This window comes from Scophthalmus maximus, chromosome 7 (assembly GCF_022379125.1).
Source record: "Scophthalmus maximus strain ysfricsl-2021 chromosome 7, ASM2237912v1, whole genome shotgun sequence".
In the NCBI taxonomy this organism is placed as follows: Eukaryota; Metazoa; Chordata; class Actinopteri; order Pleuronectiformes; family Scophthalmidae; genus Scophthalmus; species Scophthalmus maximus.
In genome coordinates this window covers 22883908-22904569 of record NC_061521.1, presented here as the reverse complement: position 1 = coordinate 22904569, position 20662 = coordinate 22883908, and the positions used below count along the sequence as shown (strand labels likewise).

The following is a 20662-nucleotide window of genomic DNA, read 5'->3' as shown; positions in this document are numbered from 1 at the left end:
TCAGAATACATGATCAATTGCAGCTTGCTGTTTATGGGGGGGGCTTTGAAGGAAAAACAGCTCAGGTGGCCCAACTTCCCAACTTACAGGATTTACTGTATCTGCTAACATCTTGGTGCCTAAAACAATTTCAGAGATCTTTTGGAATCCGAATACCGAGTTAGTTGATATGCTCATTCAATAGAGTTGGGTGACTTGAGAGTGACAGCTTGCAAAAGGAAACAAAGCATCCTGACCTTTTTAATCCACAGTACTGGCCATTTTCTCGGCAGACAGACATGACGGAGTGAGAAGGTGTAAATAATAAAATAAATTATGGCCGAATTCCAAGTAGCTGTTGTTATGGATGCTGGCAGACTTCAACAGAAAAGAGTCAACATTTATGTTATCAGTAACACCTGTGATTTTTCCCTTATTATGACTTGTCAAAATGTCTGCCGGGGCAAAAGGTCAAAAGGTCCAACTGCACACACCTTCAAACTGCACCATTAGAACAAATAGAAGACGGATAATCGCGTCGCAATAAACCTCCAGAAGAAGACCATATAGGTGGAGGTGGTAACCCCTGGTGACGGGTTGCTGGGACCAGGTGCCCCCTCCTCATCCCCCTCCTCCTCCGGCGGCCGAGCACCTACGTTCCGCGTGTCGCGCGGATAAGCTCACGCACGCACGACTCGTCTCGCACCGTGAGCGCGCCGCGGCGGTGACAGTCGCCATTTTATTTTGAAAATCAAACACAAGTGGAGGCACAGCGACTCTACTATTTCGCACAAGTTCGCTGTGAGGAAAAACAAAGACGGGATGAACATCTGAATTGACTTTTCTTGGAAGCACGGTGAGACCCGGGGACCCGCTCGGCACACGACCGTCGACGGACTTTTTTTTAGTTTTTTTTTTTTTTACATAACACACAAGCAGCGATATTTAATACGGAGAGCGGATGGCCGCTAGCCACCAGCGCGGGGTACGGGCTATTTGCTGGAGCGCTACTGTCACAGTGGCCGTACCCAGAAAGTAACAATTCCCCTTCATGTGGCCTCATTTCTCTTCGAGTGTGAGTCGTGGCACGACCCTTCGATACATTCGTCAAATGTCCACTGGATACAACATTAGCAGTGGCTCGGTGCAAGCGTCTGCATTTAGCCCTGGCTAACTGGGATGCTCGCGAGTCCACAGACTAGACGGAGCCCGTGGACGTATGCTAACGCTAACAAGGTTAATGCTAACGCTAGCTGGCAAGATCGCGCAAAGCGCATCCGCAGTACTCGCGGCCTCCGTGGTCCGCGGCCGGGGCACGTTAACGGACTCGAGGTCCGTGACAACTGTAACGCAGGTTATCCAATTCCCAACCGAAACAAATATACGATTATCGTTTGTTCTTCCGTGGTAATTCATACACGCCAACTTGGACGGCCGCTAATAGCTTAGCTTCACATTCTGATTTCGTAGCATTAGCTCGTAGCCGTCGGGCAGTCGGTACGACTCGCAGAGGTGAACGTTCGCTATTGATTTCCACCGATTGGCGCAGATGCTAACAGAGAACAAAGGCCAACAATGTGACATATTATGCGATTAGAGATTTGTGTTATTTATGTTTTATGCCAGGGGGTTGTATTCAATGGACGCTCACGTTAACTTCAACTTCTCTCTCGCGAAGTGTTTACCAGCGTCATGGTGATGTTAGCTTCGCTTGTTAGCTAGCTGGCTCCACTTGCCACAAGCGGATGCTCTCTAAAATGTAATTGTCCCATAAATATATATATTATTTTTTAAATCCATTACCCACGTATCAGTGAAACAAACGTAGCACTCCGATGAAGTCTCAAGTACGTGTAGTGTGCCTGCGAGGAATCGAGCCGTCAACGTTTGCTAACTTCAGTTAGCTCGCTCTTTGTCTCAAGTGGGTGAGTTTAAGTGTCAGGAAACCCCGGCTAGCCGCTCTCACTTCTGCAGACGGTTGCATTGGTCGGGATGGAAAGAGGAAAAAAAGGTTAGCGGTGATGCAACTGCGGGGTAGAGAAGGTTGGTTTGGCCCCGTGCAACACACTCGACTAGCCTTTGAATCTGTGTGCCAAGTGGTTTGGGAGCACGTCGCGGCCTAGCACAAGGCTGCTGGCACGTCGACTTTCTGCAGCTATACTTTGGTCGTGAACAGGGCACGCCAGGCTGGAAACATTCAAATTCGTGCGGAGCGTATTTGCAGACCGACGTCCGGGCCAGCACAAGTTCAAATTCCGTTTCTCGGCTCCCCCAGCTGTGCCATGCACACAGGCCCCAAAGCCTGTCACAGTACTTCGTGTTGTTTTCAGAGGATGGTAAATATTGCCGTGTGGGAGTCGAGAGGGACAGTAGTTCAAGTTTTGTGTCCAATTTGATGGATGAATTTCACCTGTTGTTTTCCCTTTTATCCCATTTCTACTGCAAAATTGCTGATGTGCCAAAAAAAAGAAGAAGAAAAAAAGTCACTTACAACTTCAAGTCATAACACTTTTTGTTCTTTCGTTCCAGATGCTGAACTTGATTTTAAACTGAAGGACTCTACCCGTCACCGGGAGCCGCCGATCGGACATCTGATTTGGAACCCAACATTTTTCACATCTTTGGGGGGGGGGGGCAGAAGTAACCTATCACTGAAGTGACTAAAGGGGAATAATGGTGATTTTGCGCCGTGCTCGGCCGCCTGCTTCCGCCCCACACAGCAATGAATCTTGACTCGCTCTCGCTGGCTTTGTCTCAAATCAGCTATCTTGTGGACAATTTAACAAAGAAAAACTACAGAGCCAGCCAGCAGGAAATACAACATGTAAGTGGTATCTACGTTTTCTGACGAACAGAGATGATGCGGTTTATCGTCATGGCGGATCTGTAAATATTTTTCTCTGTCCGCGTGTACCGATGTGTTCCCAGATTGTGAATCGTCACGGTCCTGAGGCAGACAGGCATCTACTACGCTGTCTCTTCTCCCATGTGGATTTCAGTGGCGATGGTAAAAGCAGTGGCAAGGACTTTCACCAGGTAATTTTTGGTTAGAAACACATCGGTATTTTGGATTCTTTTAAATACTTACTGTTGGTAATTTTTCGCTGCAAAAACGAATTGACTTGGCAAGGAAAAGGTTGTTTAGGGCAGAAAACGTTGCTTTGAAATTATGAATGATAGTTTAACTAAAGTTCACCTGCTCTTCTTGGAAGCTGAATTCTTTTAGCATGTTTCTTATTAAAAATTAAGAATGTGTGCATAGCCAGGCGACTGACGTCACATTGATATTATGTTTAAGCATATGGATGGGCAGATAAACAGCTTATTTTTAGAAGTAAATATACAAGACACTCAAAGAGCGAAAATGATCAAAACAAAAGTTTAGAAATAGAATATTGAAATTGCAGGATGAAACTACAAGTGGCCTGGTCTTCTGGAAGCCCAACATTGTTGACATTAATCGTCATAACATCACAATTTATTTGTTTTATGTCTCAAAAAACTTTAGTACTAATATTTTATGGTTAAAATCTAGATATGTCTGACTTTGATTTATCAATTTGCTGAACATTGATAACCGAGTTAACTTCTGAGCGTGACAAACTTAATAAAACATTTTTTATTTAATCAGTTGTACTCGGCAGTTGTAGGTTCACAATGTTATTAAAATACAGACAAGATCAGATAAGTTGGAACTGAGTGCAAAACACTTTTTTCCATTAAATGCTTCATAGGTAAACCTGTTTTTTTAAATGATATCACATTACCCCCTCTCCGTGACAGCTGGCTAGTCTCTCCAGTGTGTCCAACAACAATAAATGTGGTCGGACACCATAGTTTATGAACTAGTTCTGAGAGATTTTAAACTGGCAAAACTATCCTTCCAAATGTGTACACAATTAGTTTTTTTTTTTTAAGTTAGCGATTTGTGTTATTTTACCACCTAAAAACATAATTTACACAGGCCAGCTGATTCTGTTTTTTGCAGCACTGTCTGTATATTCAGCAGCATTTATAATCTTTGCATCTGACCCAGTCAGACAGGATTTTTTCTGTTTGCAAATTAAAGCCCAGTGTGCACTTAAGATGGACTGCTAATAAATCACTGGATGTGATACAATGATCTTTACTACCCTAAAATCATTTATCTCTGGATATTGATCATTGTGCACCCATCACCTTTAAATTTGGCGCAGTTTTTCCCCTCACCAACTCCCCACATTCTCTCATGATTAGCTCTTAATGTTTGTTTTCTGTCCTTGTTTATGAATATATCTCAAAAGGGATGTCCTTGGGAAACCTGTATTTCACAATGGATTTCTCTTACTTTCTGTTTAAATCTGCACATTCTTTGATGTAACGTCTTAATAGCTTTTACTTCTTTTTTCACTCGGTAGCTGTAATTTAATACTTGTTTGAGACTTTATTTTGCACTTCACCTGCTCCTGTTCTCTCTCCTCTCTTCCTCTCCTCGGTATGTTTTGCTTTTCAACTTGCCCAAGACACAGTTTCTGATCCAGGAGTGTGTGTCGCTGATATCAAAGCCAAACTTTATCTCTACTCTGTGTTACGCCGTTGACAATCCCCTGCACTACCAGAAGGTGAGGAGCCGATGCTGTAATGTCACTATTCATGTGTGGTAGCTTGGATGCTTGTCAGCTCTCACTAATGGAATAGTTTTTGTTTAGTGAAGGCTAAATGTAAGTAGAAATGTTGACTGTCATCGGTTAAAATTGGTAGAAATTAAAAAAAAAAATTTTAAATTTCTAAATCTCTAATAGAAATAAAAACATTATCAGGAGGAAATATGTTTACAGAAATATTGCAGGTGTGAATGTAATAAGGAATTACAATTGACATTTATTAAATTGTCTTTCAGAGTTTGAAGCCCTCGACCCACTTATTCACTCAACTGAGTAAAGTTCTTAAGCTCAGCAAGGTCCAAGAGGTAAGAGACAACTCTGCAGTGTGCTCCATTAATTACTGAGCTGAGAGGGAAAATGTTGATACAGGGCATCACATGATGGACTTAAAGAGTCTGTCTGAAATGGGGAAACATTACAATCTTGTATATAATGATTTTTTTTTTGTTTTAATTTCCCAGGTGATATTTGGTCTTGCTTTGCTCAATTCCAGCAACACAGACCTGCGCGGCTTTGGTAAGTAATTCTGGTAGAGCTTGGTATATTTAAACCTGTAGCAACATGATCTGAGTTATCAGAACTGTCTACATGTTGTCCTCAAATCTTGTTTTAATGGTAAAACCCTTTTTTTGTGATGTTTTTGTTTCAAACTTGACTGAGTTAAGAAAGAAATAGGAATATATTTTGCCCCTAAACCTAAGACATGTTTTACGAATCCTTGTCAGTTGATTTTAACAGAGTATTTGTTCACTTGCACAATATTCGAATCAGCAGTCTTTAATCCTTATACCTGTTGAACACAAATACAAGGCACCTTATGTCAGTCACCAGTTGGCACAAATAAGATAAACTTGAGTAAATAAACAGTATGGATGTACTGAACAATGCAGTTCATTGTTTGGAGTTTAAAGTAGTAAAAATCAACGATCATTCTGAATTTTCTAAAATCTAAATAATATGTTCTGAGAACAAGAGAAAGGATGGCAAAATTGTGTTTTGGACTTGGGAGAATCAACACAGAGAAATTTGTAGAAAAGCAAGTCTTATGTCGTCTTAACTATTTGTTTTTGACTGTATCTCAGCCGCTCAGTTCATCAAGCAAAAACTTCCGGATCTCCTGCGGTCATACGTGGACGCTGATCTCGGAGGAAACCAGGAAGGTGGCTTCCAGGACATTGCCATAGAGGTCTTGCACCTGCTGCTCTCCCATCTACTTTTTGGCCAGAAGGGAGCCAGTGGGGTCGGGGAGGAGCAGATTGACGCCTTCCTCAAGACACTTTGCCGAGGTATGAGGCGATCAATTTGTTTTTGTTGCAACCGACCTGGGCTACAGTTTGTTTGTCAGACTAAATACAACTGTGCCACATTTGTTCATTTCACTGTGTTGTCCAGATTTCCCCCAGGAGCGCTGCCCTGTGGTGCTCGCACCACTGCTTTACCCTGAAAAACGGGACATTCTCATGGACAGGATCCTACCAGACTCGGGGGAGTTGGCTAAGACCATGATGGAGAGTTCTCTTGCAGAATTCATGCAAGAAGTTGGCTATGGCTTCTGTACTAGGTGAACTAATTGCAAAATACTTTTAAAAAATACAACTCACAACTAATGCATCCAAATGATATCTGTAAAAAAATAAGCTAGTCCTTATAAATCCTTTAAAGGCAATGCCAGTAAATGGCAAACAGTTTCTGAGTGATTTGAATTAATATGAGAATTTTTATTAAGTTGGCAGGTTTTTTTGTATTTGTCTCTCCAGTGTGGATGAGTGCAGAAATATAATCCTCCAGTATGGGGTGAGGGAGGTGACGGCCAGCCAGGTAGCCAGGGTCCTGGGCATGATGGCCCGAACCCACTCTGGGCTAACTGATGGCATCCCCCTACAGGTGAGTTGCTTATTTGTGTGAAGGGCCTTGGGCTACCACGGCTAGATCCCGGTGGGACTAAAAAGCTCTATAGAGCTTGAGAGTTGGTGAATCAGTGACTGTGAAATGAAATGTTAAGAGAGCAGGCACTGGCGTCTTGGGTCTAAACATTTCAGTATGTCAAATCTTGAATGTTCTCTGCTTTTGTGTTCTCTTCCAGTCCATCTCTGCACCAGGCAGTGGTATCTGGAGCGATGGGAAGGATAAGAACGATGGCTCGCAGGCACACACGTGGAATGTCGAGGTTCTCATCGACGTTGTCAAAGAAGTTGTAAGTGAATTGTCAATTTCGTGGAAACAAGTTACCCATAGCTTTCACTGAGGAATGCTTGTTTATTTTCCAAACACTGCCACAGACAACACGTCAACGCTAGTATTTTGTGGTATCACTCTGGGATTACATTTTCCCAAATTTCTCATAACCTGATACTGACTTTTTTTGTACTTTGATTATTTTCAAAAGTTCATTTGGGCTTTTCATCTGTTCCTCAGAATCCCAATCTGAACTTCAAAGAGGTGACGTACGAACTGGACCACCCAGGCTTTATTATCCGGGACAGTAAAGGCCTGCAGATAGTGGTATACGGCATTCAGAGGGGATTGGGCATTGAGGTCTTCCCCGTCGATCTCATCTATCGGCCGTGGAAACACGCCGAGGGACAGGTAACTGAACCAATATCTGCTCCACTCCAGCAGGATGATGTGTTCATAAGTATTGAATCATAGCGGGAAAACCTGAAAGGAAATATCTGCTGTCAAACTTCTTCTAACTTCTTTGTTTCTTTTTTTTTTTTTTCAGCTGTCGTTCATCCAGCACTCCCTGATGAGTCCAGAAGTGTTCTGTTTTGCTGACTACCCCTGCCACAATGTGGCCACTGACATCCTGAAGGCCCCACCAGAGGATGACAACCGGGAGATCGCCACATGGTATGGAACTTGTAACTTGGATGTCGCACATTTTGTTCCAGGTTTCTATTGGTCTTCAAAAAGTTCCAAGTTTGAACTACCGAATGGGAATCTAAGTGGTTACATCCTTAGACTTGCTGGATCTATAATGTGGGGTTGACCGAGTGTCACTTTAACTCTTCCCAGGAAAAGTCTGGACCTGGTGGAGAGCCTGCTGCGGCTGTCTGAGGTGGGACAGTACGAGCAGGTGAAGCAGCTGTTCAGCTTCCCGATCAAGCACTGCCCAGACATGCTGGTGTTGGCATTACTGCAGATCTCCACCTCCTGGCACACGCTGCGCCATGAGCTCATCTCTACCCTCATGCCCATCTTTCTGGGCAACCATCCCAACTCTGCCATTATCCTGCACTACGCCTGGCATGGACAGGTTGGTGTTTTTAATCTTTCCATAATACTAGTCGATTTCAAGGCAAGAGAGGTGATGTTTTGTTTATTGTGTTGCTTTGGTACTTTTGATTATTCACTCATGGAGACATTTTCCGATGGTTCTTTTTCCAGGGACAGTCTCCTTCCATCCGTCAGCTAATAATGCATTCAATGGCCGAGTGGTACATGAGAGGAGAGCAGTATGACCAAGCCAAGCTGTCACGCATCCTGGATGTGGCCCAGGACCTGAAGGTTTGTTGGAACAGACTAAAAAAATAATTGACACGAAGCCCACAAGATGAAGCAGAATAATTTGGAGATGGCTTCAAAGCACATGGGGACTATTGCACCGAATTTGTTCCTCCATGTTTTTTTATGATTTACTATTTTTAAGGAGCCTTTCACAGCTCAGAGGTTAAAGGGACATGCTGTGTAACCTGAGTAGAGAGGAGTAAACAAATGACAGAGAGAGACTTCATTCTTAGTTTTAGTAATAATTAGTAACAAAGTTGATAAATTGAACTAAATCTGATACGTTTTCTTTTCTTCAGTCTTTATCGATGCTGCTGAATGGTACTCCATTTGCCTTTGTTATCGACCTCGCTGCACTTGCCTCTCGCCGTGAATACCTCAAACTTGACAAGTGGCTAACTGACAAGATCAGAGAGCACGGGGTATGTCTTTTTTTAAATGGATTTAAATGCACTTTATTTTCCAAAATCAATAAGGATTGTTGGTTTTCTGTCATTAAAAAAAACGGTGTATTTTACATTAATTTTTTCGTCATGTCCATGTGTGTAGGAACCTTTTATCCAGGCGTGTGTGACATTCCTGAAAAGGCGCTGCCCATCCATCATGGGGGGTCTGGCCCCTGACAAGGACCAGCCCAAAAGTGCTCAGCTGCCGCCAGAGACCTTAGCCACCATGTTGGCCTGCCTGCAGTCCTGTGCTGGGTGAGAGATGATCTAGCTTACTCAACCTTGCTGTACTATTAGTTTGTCTGTTACTTTTAAATGACTATAATGCTCTACAATGCCACGGTCAAAGTTCAAAACTGGTTGTATGTTTTCAGCACATAAGACGAGCAATCGTAAGACAGAAGATTTTGTAAACAACTACGCTGTGAAAGACACCATTCTTCATAGTGTTGATTTTTTTCCCCCTCTCTCTCCTCAGGAGTGTGTCCCAGGAGTTGTCAGAGACGATCCTTACCATGGTTGCCAACTGCAGCAATGTGATGAATAAAGCTCGGCAGCCGCCACCAGGGGTGATGCCGAAGGGACGTGCTCCCAGCACCAGCAGCCTGGATGCCATCTCGCCTGTGCAGGTATCTTTAAGTGTAAGCCACATCATACCTCTGCATGCAAACTTTGAAATCCATTAGTAATGTTACACTACTCTGATCTTTTTCTGAGAATTTTATAGATCTGTTACATTTTTTTCCTCTATTTTGCTCCTCAATAGATGGACCCTCTGTCTGGTATGGGTTCTTTGAACCTGGGGGGCACAGCCACCTCCCACACTCAGAGCATGCAGGGTTTCCCAACCTCACTGAGTTCAGCTTTTAGTAATCCTCAGTCCCCAGCAAAGGCTTTCCCGCCTCTCACCAACCCCAACCCCAGCACACCATTTGGGGGCATTGGCAGCCTGTCCTCGCAGCTCCCCGGTATGGACTCTGGTACTTATGCTCTTTGATTACCTTCTTTTCAATAAACATTTCACACTACTTACACTAAATTTATACACGTTATGCACACACTACGCCAAGGCCAACCATTGCATAGCTGGGGTTTTATCCGTAACTTTGTCTTGTTTCTTCCAGGTCCTTTGGGCTCTGGTATCGGCTCTGGTATCGGCTCTGGTATCGGCTCTGGTATCGGCTCTGGTATCGGCTCTGGTATCGGGTCAGGCATCGGGTCAGGCATCGGGTCAGGCATCGGGTCAGGCATCGGGTCAGGCATCGGATCAGGCATCGGCTCTGGTATCGGCTCTGGCATCGGCTCTGGCATCGGCTCTGGCATCGGCTCTGGCATCGGCTCTGGCATCGGTTCAGGCATCGGCTCTGGCATCGGCTCTGGCATCGGCTCTGGCATCGGTTCAGGCATCGGTTCCGGTATCGGCTCCGGCATCGGTTCCGGCATCGGCTCCGGCATCGGCTCTAGTCTGGGTATGCCAACCGTTAGCACTGATCCCTTTGGCACCAGAAAGATGAGCACCCCAGGCTTGAACCCGCCAACCTTTCAGCAGAGTAAGATGATTTCAAAAGTATTTCTAATGCACCTTTGTGTGTCCTTGCAATATCCTTTTTTAAAAACCACAATTTGGTGACTTAACGTCTTTTTAATGACTTACATCTTAAAGCATCTTAGCATGTAGGAAATACAGATCAGTCTTCCATTCCTTGTCTGCCTACCTGTCTTGTCTGCATACCTGATGTGTAAATTACTTGGCCCATGTTGCACCAGTGTTGGAATACAACATTCAGGGTCAAGGAAAACTAAATGCGTTGTCCTTTTCTCCCAGCTGACCTTTCTCAGGTGTGGCCCGAGGCAAACCAGCACTTTAGCAAGGAAATTGACGACGAAGCAAACAGTTACTTCCAGCGCATCTACAACCATCCACCTCACCCAACTATGTCTGTGGATGAAGTAAGTCGTGATATTATTCAATACATTCAACCAAAGACTCGTCCATGTTCCAAATAATGTTGCTGCTCCTCAAAGCCACTCACCTCTCACTACATCATCGTCTAGGTGCTTGAGATGCTGCAGAGGTTCAAGGATTCAACCATCAAGCGGGAGCGAGAGGTGTTCAACTGCATGCTCCGGAACTTGTTCGAGGAATACCGGTTCTTCCCCCAGTATCCGGACAAGGAGCTGCACATCACCGCCTGCCTTTTTGGTGGAATTATCGAGAAGGGCCTCGTTACCTACATGGCCCTGGGCTTGGCCCTCCGATACGTCCTTGAAGCCTTAAGAAAACCCTACGGGTCCAAAATGTATTACTTTGGAATAGCCGCCCTAGATAGGTTCAAAAACAGGTATTGGATGTGTTTTCGTTTGTAAAAGGTTTTTAAAAAAAATATAGAAACAGTAATTTTTTGTCAAGCTAACGTATCTTATATTTCTAGACTTAAGGACTACCCTCAGTATTGTCAACACTTGGCTTCAATTGCCCATTTCTTGCAGTTTCCCCACCATTTACAAGAGGTAATCAGGTTTCCTTAATTCATCCGTGTTCACCATTCTTAAATTTTGTCCCGTCTCTGACTACAGAGGCCTCCCCATACAGATAAATTAAATCTCTCGCTCTGCTCCTTTAAATATCCTGTGCGTGCAGTATATCGAGTATGGCCAACAGTCACGGGACCCTCCGGTGAAGATGCAGGGCTCCATCACCACACCCGGCAGTCTGGCCCTGGCACAGGTTCAAGCCCAGTCGCAGCAGCCCGGTGGCCCGAAACCCCCACAGCCAGGTCAGCCCAGCACCCTGGTCACCACCACCACGACCACAACCACCGCAGCAAAGACCACCACCATTACACGACCAACCACCACCAGCTTCAAGAAGGATGTGCCTGTGAGTTTCACCTATGACCAAAAACCTAAATATGCTGGTTTGGTTTTTATGCATAAGACAAAAATCGTTATTGTCCTTGCTCTCACCTGCAGCCCTCTATAAACACTACCAACATCGACACCCTGCTGGTAGCCACCGACCAGACAGAAAGGATTGTAGAGCCTCCAGAGAATGTCCAGGAGAAGATTGCTTTTATCTTCAACAACCTTTCTCAGTCCAACATGACACAGAAGGTAAAGAGACACTGACAAAACTATACGGTAACTTAAGAACCTTAATAGTCAAGGAAGCTTCTTTTTTTTCTAACCATATCGTCTTTTCTCAGGTTGAGGAGTTGAAGGAGACGGTGAAGGAGGAGTTCATGCCCTGGGTGTCCCAGTACCTGGTGATGAAGCGTGTCAGCATTGAGCCCAACTTCCACAGTCTGTACTCCAACTTTCTGGACACTCTCAAGAACCCAGAGTTCGTCAAGATGGTCCTCAATGAGACCTACAGGAATATCAAGGTAACTTAAGGTCTTCAAAACCTTCAAATGTGCCATTTTCCAGTTTTTTTCAGTGCTTTGCCTCCCAAATACTTTGTTAGTGTAAAATATCTCTGAGTCGCCCTTCTCACACACGGGACATCTAAAACTACAGGATTCCAGCTATGCAAGGCTGTGGCTTTTCTGGCAGAGAGCCATTTGCTGATTAAAATACATCCGTAGCCAAAAGAATGACATCGCAGGTTCCCTAGTTATTGCAGTTGCAGCACATTCTTTTTGATAATAACATTTCCCAAAAATCTGTTTTTTTTTTTCTCCTTTTTTTCTCAGGTGCTCTTGACATCGGACAAGGCAGCTGCCAATTTCTCTGATCGCTCCCTGCTGAAGAATCTGGGCCACTGGTTGGGCATGATTACACTAGCCAAAAACAAGCCCATCCTCTATACAGTAAGAATTTGTCTGTTGTTGACATTATATGCTGGCTCTACTATCAGCTTTTTGAGTAGGCAAAAATTGTTTTTGTTTTTTTCTTTTCCCAGGATCTGGAGGTCAAGTCTCTGCTACTGGAAGCATATGTGAAAGGCCAGCAGGAATTACTGTACGTGGTTCCCTTTGTGGCCAAAGTTTTGGAGTCAAGTCTGCGGAGCATGGTGAGCAACACAAAGTGGCATTGCCTCCCACCACAGCCCAAATAAAATAGTAATTTACTCAAGACCAAAATATCTTTTTTTTTTTTTTTCCTAAAACGGTTCCTGAATGAACTGATATCATCATTTGATCTTCCTCTGATGATTCATAGTCATTTTAACATGTGTGTGTGTGACATTGATGCTTTAGGTTTTCAGGCCCCAGAACCCCTGGACCATGGCCATCATGAATGTCCTTGCCGAGCTTCACCAGGAACACGACCTCAAGGTAACTGAATGTTCTTTCCAGTAGCCACTTAAACCCAAGCAGTTCTTGGACCAGTGTGAAAGTGCAGTGGTTCCATTGGAACCACCGTCTGTGGCGGATATGCTCTGATCTAGCCACATAACAGTTTTATATTTAACTTGATAAAGTAACCCAACTTTATCCATCTGTATCTATTTAAATTCACCATATAGTCACTCGTTGCTTTATTCACCAATAACTTCAATGAAATCCAGTTAAACTTAAGTGTCATTATTGTACATGGGTAAATATTAAATAGAATTTTATCAGTAGACATTTGTAAATTCATTGATCTTTTTTTAAAATTGCAGCTGAACTTGAAGTTTGAGATTGAAGTTCTGTGCAAGAACTTGTCCCTGGACATAAACGACCTGAAGCCTGGAAACCTCCTGAAGGATAAAGACAAGCTCAAGAGTCTGGAGGAACAACTTTCTGCACCAAAGAAAGAGACAAAGCCCCCAGAAGAGCTGCTGCCGGTTTCTACCACAGGTTAATAATAATACTTATTACTGATTTTGTTCTTAACCTGCACTGACATCTGAAATATATATAGTTAGGCAAATATAATAATTTATATATGTTAGTACATACCATTTTGTCCTACGGTCTTATGTTTTAATAATTCATCTCTAGATTGTTGTTGCTGTTACCACCTATTTTCTTGATTTGTGGACCTTCTTCCTGTTTTCTTGTGATTCTAATCAAATTAGCTTTTTTTTTTGGTGACCAACAGGAGACTTTGTTCCATTTGCAGCCCCTCCCTCAACCCCATCTGCTGCCACCACCACTGCTTGCACAACCACTGGGCCCCCGACCCCACAGTTCAGTTACCATGACATCAACGTGTATGCCTTGGCAGGCCTGGCTCCACACATAAATATAAATGTCAATGTGAGTGTTTGTTAGCCGCAGAGCTGCTAATGGAGTCAAGTGCACCACTTTAGAAACGCACACATTGTCTCTTGCAACTTTTCTTCCTCCAATTTTCTTCTTTTCGCTAGATTGTAATTCCTTTCTTTTCCCCCTCAGATCCCTTTGCTACAAGCCCATCCCCAGCTGAAACAGTGTGTGCGGCAGTCGGTGGAGCGCGCCGTCCAGGAGCTGGTGCATCCCGTGGTGGACCGCTCCATCAAAATCGCCATGACGACCTGCGAGCAGATCATCAGGAAGGACTTTGCCCTGGACTCGGAGGAGTCACGCATGCGCGTCGCCGCTCACCACATGATGAGAAACCTGACTGCCGGCATGGCCATGATCACCTGCCGCGAGCCGCTGCTCATGAGCATCGCCACTAACCTGAAGAACAGCTTTGCTGCTGCACTTCGGGTAATTAAGGATTCATTTTCCATAAGAAATAGAGATTTCTCTTCCTACACACCCATCTTTCCCTCTGTTTGTCTGTTATCGTGTAGCACTCCTGCGTCTTTAACTTAAACTGTTAATCCTCTCAGGCACCAACCCCACAACAAAGGGAAATGATGGAAGAGGCTGCGGCCAGGATCGCTCAGGACAACTGTGAATTAGCCTGTTGCTTCATTCAGAAAACCGCCGTGGAGAAGGCTGGCCCTGAAATGGACAAGAGACTAGCCACGGTGAGACGCTTAACTGTCATAACAAATACATTTTTGACCCTTCAACTGTGGCTCATGTCACAGAATGAGATTATGAAGGCATTTATTCGACGTTGTAGATAGTGAAGTAATTATATATAAAATCTTTAATTATTGCCGGTCTAAAGACGGATGTTAGTCTAATAAAAGATTTGCTGCTGACTGCCTGTAATTAAAACCACTTCAGTACTATGCCTGTTACTCTGTACTTACCATTTTTGATAAGTGTCCAATCTCTGAATCTGGCATCTTCTTTTTCAGGAGTTTGAGCTGAGGAAGCACGCACGTCAAGAGGGACGCCGCTACTGTGATCCTGTTGTTCTGACTTACCAAGCCGAGCGTATGCCTGAGCAGATCAGACTCAAGGTAATCATCAGAGTTGCTTGTTAAACTTAGTCACTGGATCTGTCCAATATGTCTCAGCAAGATTATGCTGTTTAACACCGTCATCGGTCTGTGGATACATTTTTGTAATCAAGTGTGTGAATGTCTGTGTTCTAGGTGGGAGGAGTGGACCCGAAGCAACTGGCTGTATATGAGGAGTTTGCCCGGAACGTTCCAGGTTTCTTGCCCAGTAACGATCTCTCACAACCCACTGGCTTCCTGGCTCAGCCCATGAAGGTGAGCTTGTTCTCGTGACAGCCTAAAAAAGACCTTTAAGAGCTAATCTTGACCAAAAACAAAAAGATTACCCTTAAAAAACAACACAGCAAGAATGTGCTGCTTGTGTCACAGATGAATTAACTTTCTCATTTCTCTGCATCTCTGTTCACAGCAACAGGCCTGGGCGACGGACGATGTCGCTCAGATCTACGACAAGTGCATGGCCGACTTGGAGCAACATCTCCACGCCATCCCTCCTGCCCTGGCCATGAACCCCTTGACCCAGGCCCTGCGCAGCCTGCTCGAGGCCGTGGCTTTGGCTCGGAACTCCAGGGACGGCATTGCCGCACTCGGCCTGCTGCAGAAGGTACGTTAGTTTCTTTTTCTTATGGCTGCAGTTAAGTCTAAGTTTTAGTCCGGGCTTTACTAAGTTGGTTTCTTTATTTCTCAGGCTGTGGAAGGTCTCCTGGACGCCACCAGTGGGGCCGATGCCGACTTGCTGCTCCGCTACAGAGAGTGCCACCTGCTGGTGCTGAAAGCGCTGCAGGATGGACGTGCCTATGGGCCACAGTGGTGCAATAAGCAGATCACCAGGTGACATTTAATTTCAAAAATAATTATTTATTACATTCCCTGTGGTGCGCGACACAACTTGGCTCCATACACAGGATAATTGTGTAACGCTGAATTACAGAGTTTAATTCTCCTGCTGTGTTCGTGGTGACAGGTGTCTGATCGAATGCCGTGATGAGTACAAATACAACGTGGAGGCAGTGGAGCTTCTGATCAGGAACCATCTCGTCAATATGCAGCAGTACGACTTGCACCTGGCACAGGTACAGTAGACACTTCAACAGTCGATAGTTCAGAGCTGATATTTTATTTTCTTCATATTTCATTTTGGGGCTTGGATAATGACAATGGTGCTCTTTAATCCTGCTCATTTTAAATTTCGTAAATTTTTCTTTCCTCCCAGTCAATGGAAAATGGATTGCACTACATGGCCGTTGCATTCGCCATGCAGCTGGTGAAGCTGCTGCTTGTGGACGAACGCAGCGTCAGCCACGTCACAGAGGCCGATCTCTTTCACACCATTGAGACTTTGATGAGGACCTGTGCACACTCCAGAGCCAACGCACCCGAGGGGTAAAGAACTCCCTACAGTGTTTTTATTTTGTTGTGCTTGATCTGCGATCTAAGTTGCAGAATATTGCTAGTTTGATGGCAGGAATACTTAAGATTACTGTAGATTTTTTTTATTAAACCCTAAACTTTCTTGTATCTACTTGAACCCTTTTAGTTTCATGTTTTAAAACTGACCCTCTGTCCTCTTCCTCCTCAGTCTCCCCCAGCTTATGGATGTTGTTCGCTCCAACTACGAAGCCATGATCGACCGGGCCCACGGTGGACCCAACTTTATGATGCACTCTGGGATTTCGCAGGCTTCCGAATACGACGATCCCCCAGGCCTGAGGGAGAAGGCGGAATACCTCTTGAGGGAATGGGTGAACCTGTATCACTCAGCTGCTGCTGGCAGGGACAGTACCAAAGCCTTCTCTGCCTTTGTTGGCCAAGTAAACAAAACATTTGACAGTTTAGTATAATGCCCCAAACCCCTTTGCTTCCTCATGTTTACCTAATGCCTCCACTTTTTTGTTTTCCAGATGCACCAGCAGGGAATCTTAAAGACAGACGACCTGATCACAAGGTTCTTCCGGCTCTGCACAGAAATGTGCGTGGAGATCAGCTACCGCGCGCAAGCCGAGCAGCAGCACAACCCGGCGGCCAGCGCGGCCATCATCAGAGCCAAGTGCTACCACAACCTGGACGCCTTTGTCCGGCTCATCGCCCTTCTGGTCAAACACTCCGGAGAGGCCACCAACACTGTGACGAAGATCAACCTCCTCAACAAGGTACGGCAAAAATTATATAATGACAAAAATATTAAACCAGTAGATCTGCTTAAAATGTTGCTATTAAAATTGGACCCTGTGTTCTTGGATCTGATTATGTTCTACATTCTGCCTCCAGGTGCTGGGTATCGTAGTCGGGGTGTTGATCCAGGACCACGACGTCCGTCAGACGGAATTCCAACAGTTGCCGTACCACCGCATTTTCATCATGCTGCTGTTGGAGCTCAATGCTCCGGAACACGTCCTCGAGACCATCAACTTCCAGACGCTCACCGCCTTCTGGTAAGAATCCTCCATTCAGTGTGTAGTTCACGGGTTGAGGAGGTTGTGCTCATATTGTCTTAAGACGTGAGGTGTTTTCTCTGCTCTGTCCGCATCGTTGGATTCACTCTTTCCTCTCATCTGCAGCAACACCTTCCACATCCTGAGACCCACCAAAGCTCCAGGTTTCGTCTACGCCTGGCTGGAACTCATCTCCCATCGCATCTTCATCGCCAGGATGCTAGCACACACACCGCAGCAGAAGGTACGCCATAACAGGACATTACTATCTTCATTTTCATAGCAAATTTAAATTTTTTTTATTTTGGTCTAATTGACTTGACCTTATCTTCCAGGGTTGGCCCATGTACGCACAGCTGCTGATCGACCTCTTCAAGTACCTGGCCCCCTTCCTGAGGAATGTAGAGCTCAACAAACCTATGCAAATCCTCTACAAGGTGCGATTTCCCGTTTCCTTAGCAACAGCCGCCTGTATCTGACATACATGATATGACACGTAATTAATGACCGACTGAAGAGGGGACTTAATTATTTGTCTACTTCTGTATCATAGCCATTTTTTGGGGTACTGAGTATGACAGCCTCATGAGGCTGCTTAGTGTAAATGTTTAAATGAATGTCCAGATGTTTTCTGCCTATTGTTGCGATTAAAAGACGGAGAATTGATCTTTTTCCACCTTCTTTTATTTTTTTAATTGTCTGTTTCAGGGCACACTGCGAGTTCTCCTGGTCCTGCTGCACGACTTCCCAGAGTTCTTGTGTGACTACCACTACGGCTTCTGCGATGTCATTCCACCAAACTGCATCCAGCTCCGCAACCTCATCCTCAGTGCCTTCCCACGCAACATGAGGCTCCCCGACCCTTTCACACCCAATCTCAAGGTTGAGACACAGACATGCTTTTACTCTCTCTCTCTGTGCTTTGAACTGTGGGTTAGATCAGCAGTTGAGTGGGATGATCTAATAAATCCATCCTCTGCAGGTGGACATGCTGAGTGAGATCAACATCGCTCCCCGTATCCTCACCAACTTCACGGGCGTGATGCCTTCGCAGTTCAAAAAGGACCTGGACTCGTATCTGAAAACACGTTCACCGGTCACCTTCCTCTCGGAGCTGCGAAGCAACCTGCAGGTAAAACCAGTGTCCCATTTATCTCCAAAAAATAAATAACTTTTACTTCTAGTTTTATTATATTCCAATCGGTAAAAGATGTTTCCGTTCGTCTCCCAGGTGTCTAATGAGCCAGGGAATCGCTACAACATCCAGCTGATCAACGCTCTGGTGCTGTACGTGGGCACACAGGCCATCGCTCACATCCACAACAAGGGCAGCACTCCCTCCATGAGCACCATCACCCACTCGGCACACATGGACATCTTCCAGAACCTGGCCGTGGACCTGGACACTGAGGGTAAGCTTACGAAACAGATCCGTTTTCTCTTCGATGGTGGATTCGTACCTGGGTCGTTTTCTAAGATTTCCGCCGCCATTGTCTCCTTCAGGACGTTACCTGTTCTTGAACGCGATTGCCAATCAGCTGCGCTACCCCAACAGCCACACTCACTACTTCAGCTGCACCATGCTCTATCTGTTCGCCGAGGCAAACACCGAGGCCATCCAGGAGCAGATCACCAGGTGAGCCCGAGTGACTCGCTCATTTTAGACGAAGGAAAACAGCCAGTCGAATGTTTTGGATTAAAACTGTGTGTCCTCCACCAGGGTTCTGTTGGAGCGGCTGATAGTGAACAGGCCTCACCCATGGGGTCTCCTCATCACCTTCATCGAGCTGATCAAGAATCCTGCCTTCAAGTTCTGGAGCCACGACTTTGTGCACTGTGCCCCTGAGATTGAAAAGTAGGTGTCCCCGTTCGATTGGAATGGTAGAAACAGGAACTCGTCGCTGTTTTTTTTGGGATAACGTTGTTAACGTTCCGCCTCTCCTCCCTCCGTCCTCAGGCTGTTCCAGTCGGTAGCCCAGTGCTGCATGGGACAGAAGCAGGCCCAGCAGGTGATGGAAGGCACCGGTGCCAGCTAGCATGTGTACCAGCCAGCTCGAAAGCCCTCGGGAGAGATGTCGCGGCCTTGACCCACTCCCCCACCACACGCACACACACACACACATACACACACACACACCTCCCCTTCGTTACTGTCGGCACTGGATGAACTGGCAACCGCGGCCGTTTGAGCCGCTGGATGAACGGACTACTGCTCATGGATCTAAAGATATAGATTTTTGTTTATCCCCCTCGGGGCTGAATTGAGACGGAGCGGATGGGTTGGGACATGCTGTTTAATATACTTTTTTTGACGCTTTGATGTAAATATTGAAAAAAAAGAGGAAGAATGGGAGAGTAAAATCAGTGGAGGACAATTCACATGTCAATAAAATGTATCCTGACATGCAAACATATTTTCACCCACTACCAAAGTTCTTGGTTTGCTTTCCTCCCACATCCTTTTTTTTCTTTTTTGTCTGACTTTTTTTTTTTTTTTTTTTTTGCTCTCAGAGGCTGAATGATTGAAAAGAAGAAAAGAAAAAAAAGAAGAAGCTGCCTGCTACTTTAATTTGATTCATTTTTTTTTTTTATCCCCGAGTGGGACATGGAAGATGTAGTCTAGTCTGCCAGGTTGGGTGAGGGGGGCTCGGGGGGGGTCTGCTCCTGGTGTGTCGGTGTGTCGGTGGAGGCGGTTTGCTGATGGTCTGTCCATTTGAAACTGGCTCTGGAAAAGTCTCTCTCTCCCTGGCACTTGTAAAAATTTGTGCACAGCGACATTGAAAAATCTTGACAATTTGTACAAAGATCCAAATTGAAGAACAATAGAAGGACCAATACAGCCCATTTTGTAACATTTTGAATGTTTTGTAAATGTATTGGTCCGTGTGTTGTATTTTGTAGTCCTTTCTAGTTTGCCTTTAGTTCTTGCTACTTAACTGCAGTATGCGTACATACAGGAAATAAAGCATTCAAACTGCAACGCACTTGTGGTCTTTGAGGACGATGGCAAAACGATGGTGTTGATATACTGAGTGTTTTTCAATCCACTCGCTGTTAGTTGTACTGATTGTTGGTTTAGATGTTACTTTTAAACTTAAGCTGCTTTCACACATGCACTGACGTCCAGACATTTTCCAGAGGAGTTTGTATGCGAGAATGCAAATGTTGCTACGGACATTTTTCAGGCTTGTTGTTGACTGTAGACAGAAACTTTGTTAATATTAATCACATGGTTTTATATATTGTTTTTATTAGAAAAAGTGGATGACCTGCCAGGGCTCCAACAGTTAAAATACTGGAAAATGTTACAGCTCGCATGTTAATAATAAATCGACAGCTTTGCACCAGTAGGTTATGAGACAAGATATACATTGGTTAACT

General features: G+C 44.9%; 1 protein-coding gene across 3 annotated transcripts; it reads left to right on the top strand.

The window, feature by feature from the left end:
- Nucleotides 1-637: 637 nt before the first annotated feature.
- On the top strand, nucleotides 638-20261 carry cnot1 (CCR4-NOT transcription complex, subunit 1). Of its 3 annotated transcripts, none has more exons than XM_047333049.1 (49): nucleotides 638-835; nucleotides 2509-2803; nucleotides 2908-3015; nucleotides 4482-4580; nucleotides 4859-4927; nucleotides 5084-5138; nucleotides 5705-5908; nucleotides 6015-6183; nucleotides 6380-6506; nucleotides 6706-6816; nucleotides 7038-7208; nucleotides 7345-7472; nucleotides 7638-7878; nucleotides 8010-8129; nucleotides 8429-8551; nucleotides 8679-8830; nucleotides 9054-9216; nucleotides 9342-9555; nucleotides 9700-10125; nucleotides 10401-10525; nucleotides 10631-10917; nucleotides 11008-11086; nucleotides 11208-11456; nucleotides 11549-11689; nucleotides 11782-11961; nucleotides 12271-12387; nucleotides 12480-12590; nucleotides 12778-12855; nucleotides 13185-13362; nucleotides 13607-13764; nucleotides 13903-14199; nucleotides 14325-14465; nucleotides 14745-14849; nucleotides 14985-15104; nucleotides 15259-15453; nucleotides 15538-15680; nucleotides 15814-15922; nucleotides 16063-16232; nucleotides 16429-16660; nucleotides 16751-16999; nucleotides 17118-17281; nucleotides 17408-17525; nucleotides 17617-17718; nucleotides 17990-18163; nucleotides 18264-18413; nucleotides 18492-18693; nucleotides 18785-18917; nucleotides 19002-19136; nucleotides 19239-20261. In XM_047333049.1, the coding sequence occupies exons 2-49, from the start codon at nucleotides 2702-2704 to the stop codon at nucleotides 19315-19317; spliced, it is 7503 nt and encodes a 2500-aa protein (XP_047189005.1). In that variant the 5' UTR covers nucleotides 638-835; nucleotides 2509-2701; the 3' UTR covers nucleotides 19318-20261. The 3 variants fall into 3 exon arrangements, with proteins under 3 accessions (XP_047189005.1, XP_047189007.1, XP_047189006.1); XM_047333051.1 differs by having other exon boundaries at nucleotides 644-835; nucleotides 9054-9204; nucleotides 11217-11456; nucleotides 18513-18693; XM_047333050.1 differs by having other exon boundaries at nucleotides 645-835; nucleotides 18513-18693.
- Nucleotides 20262-20662: the final 401 nt, after the last annotated feature.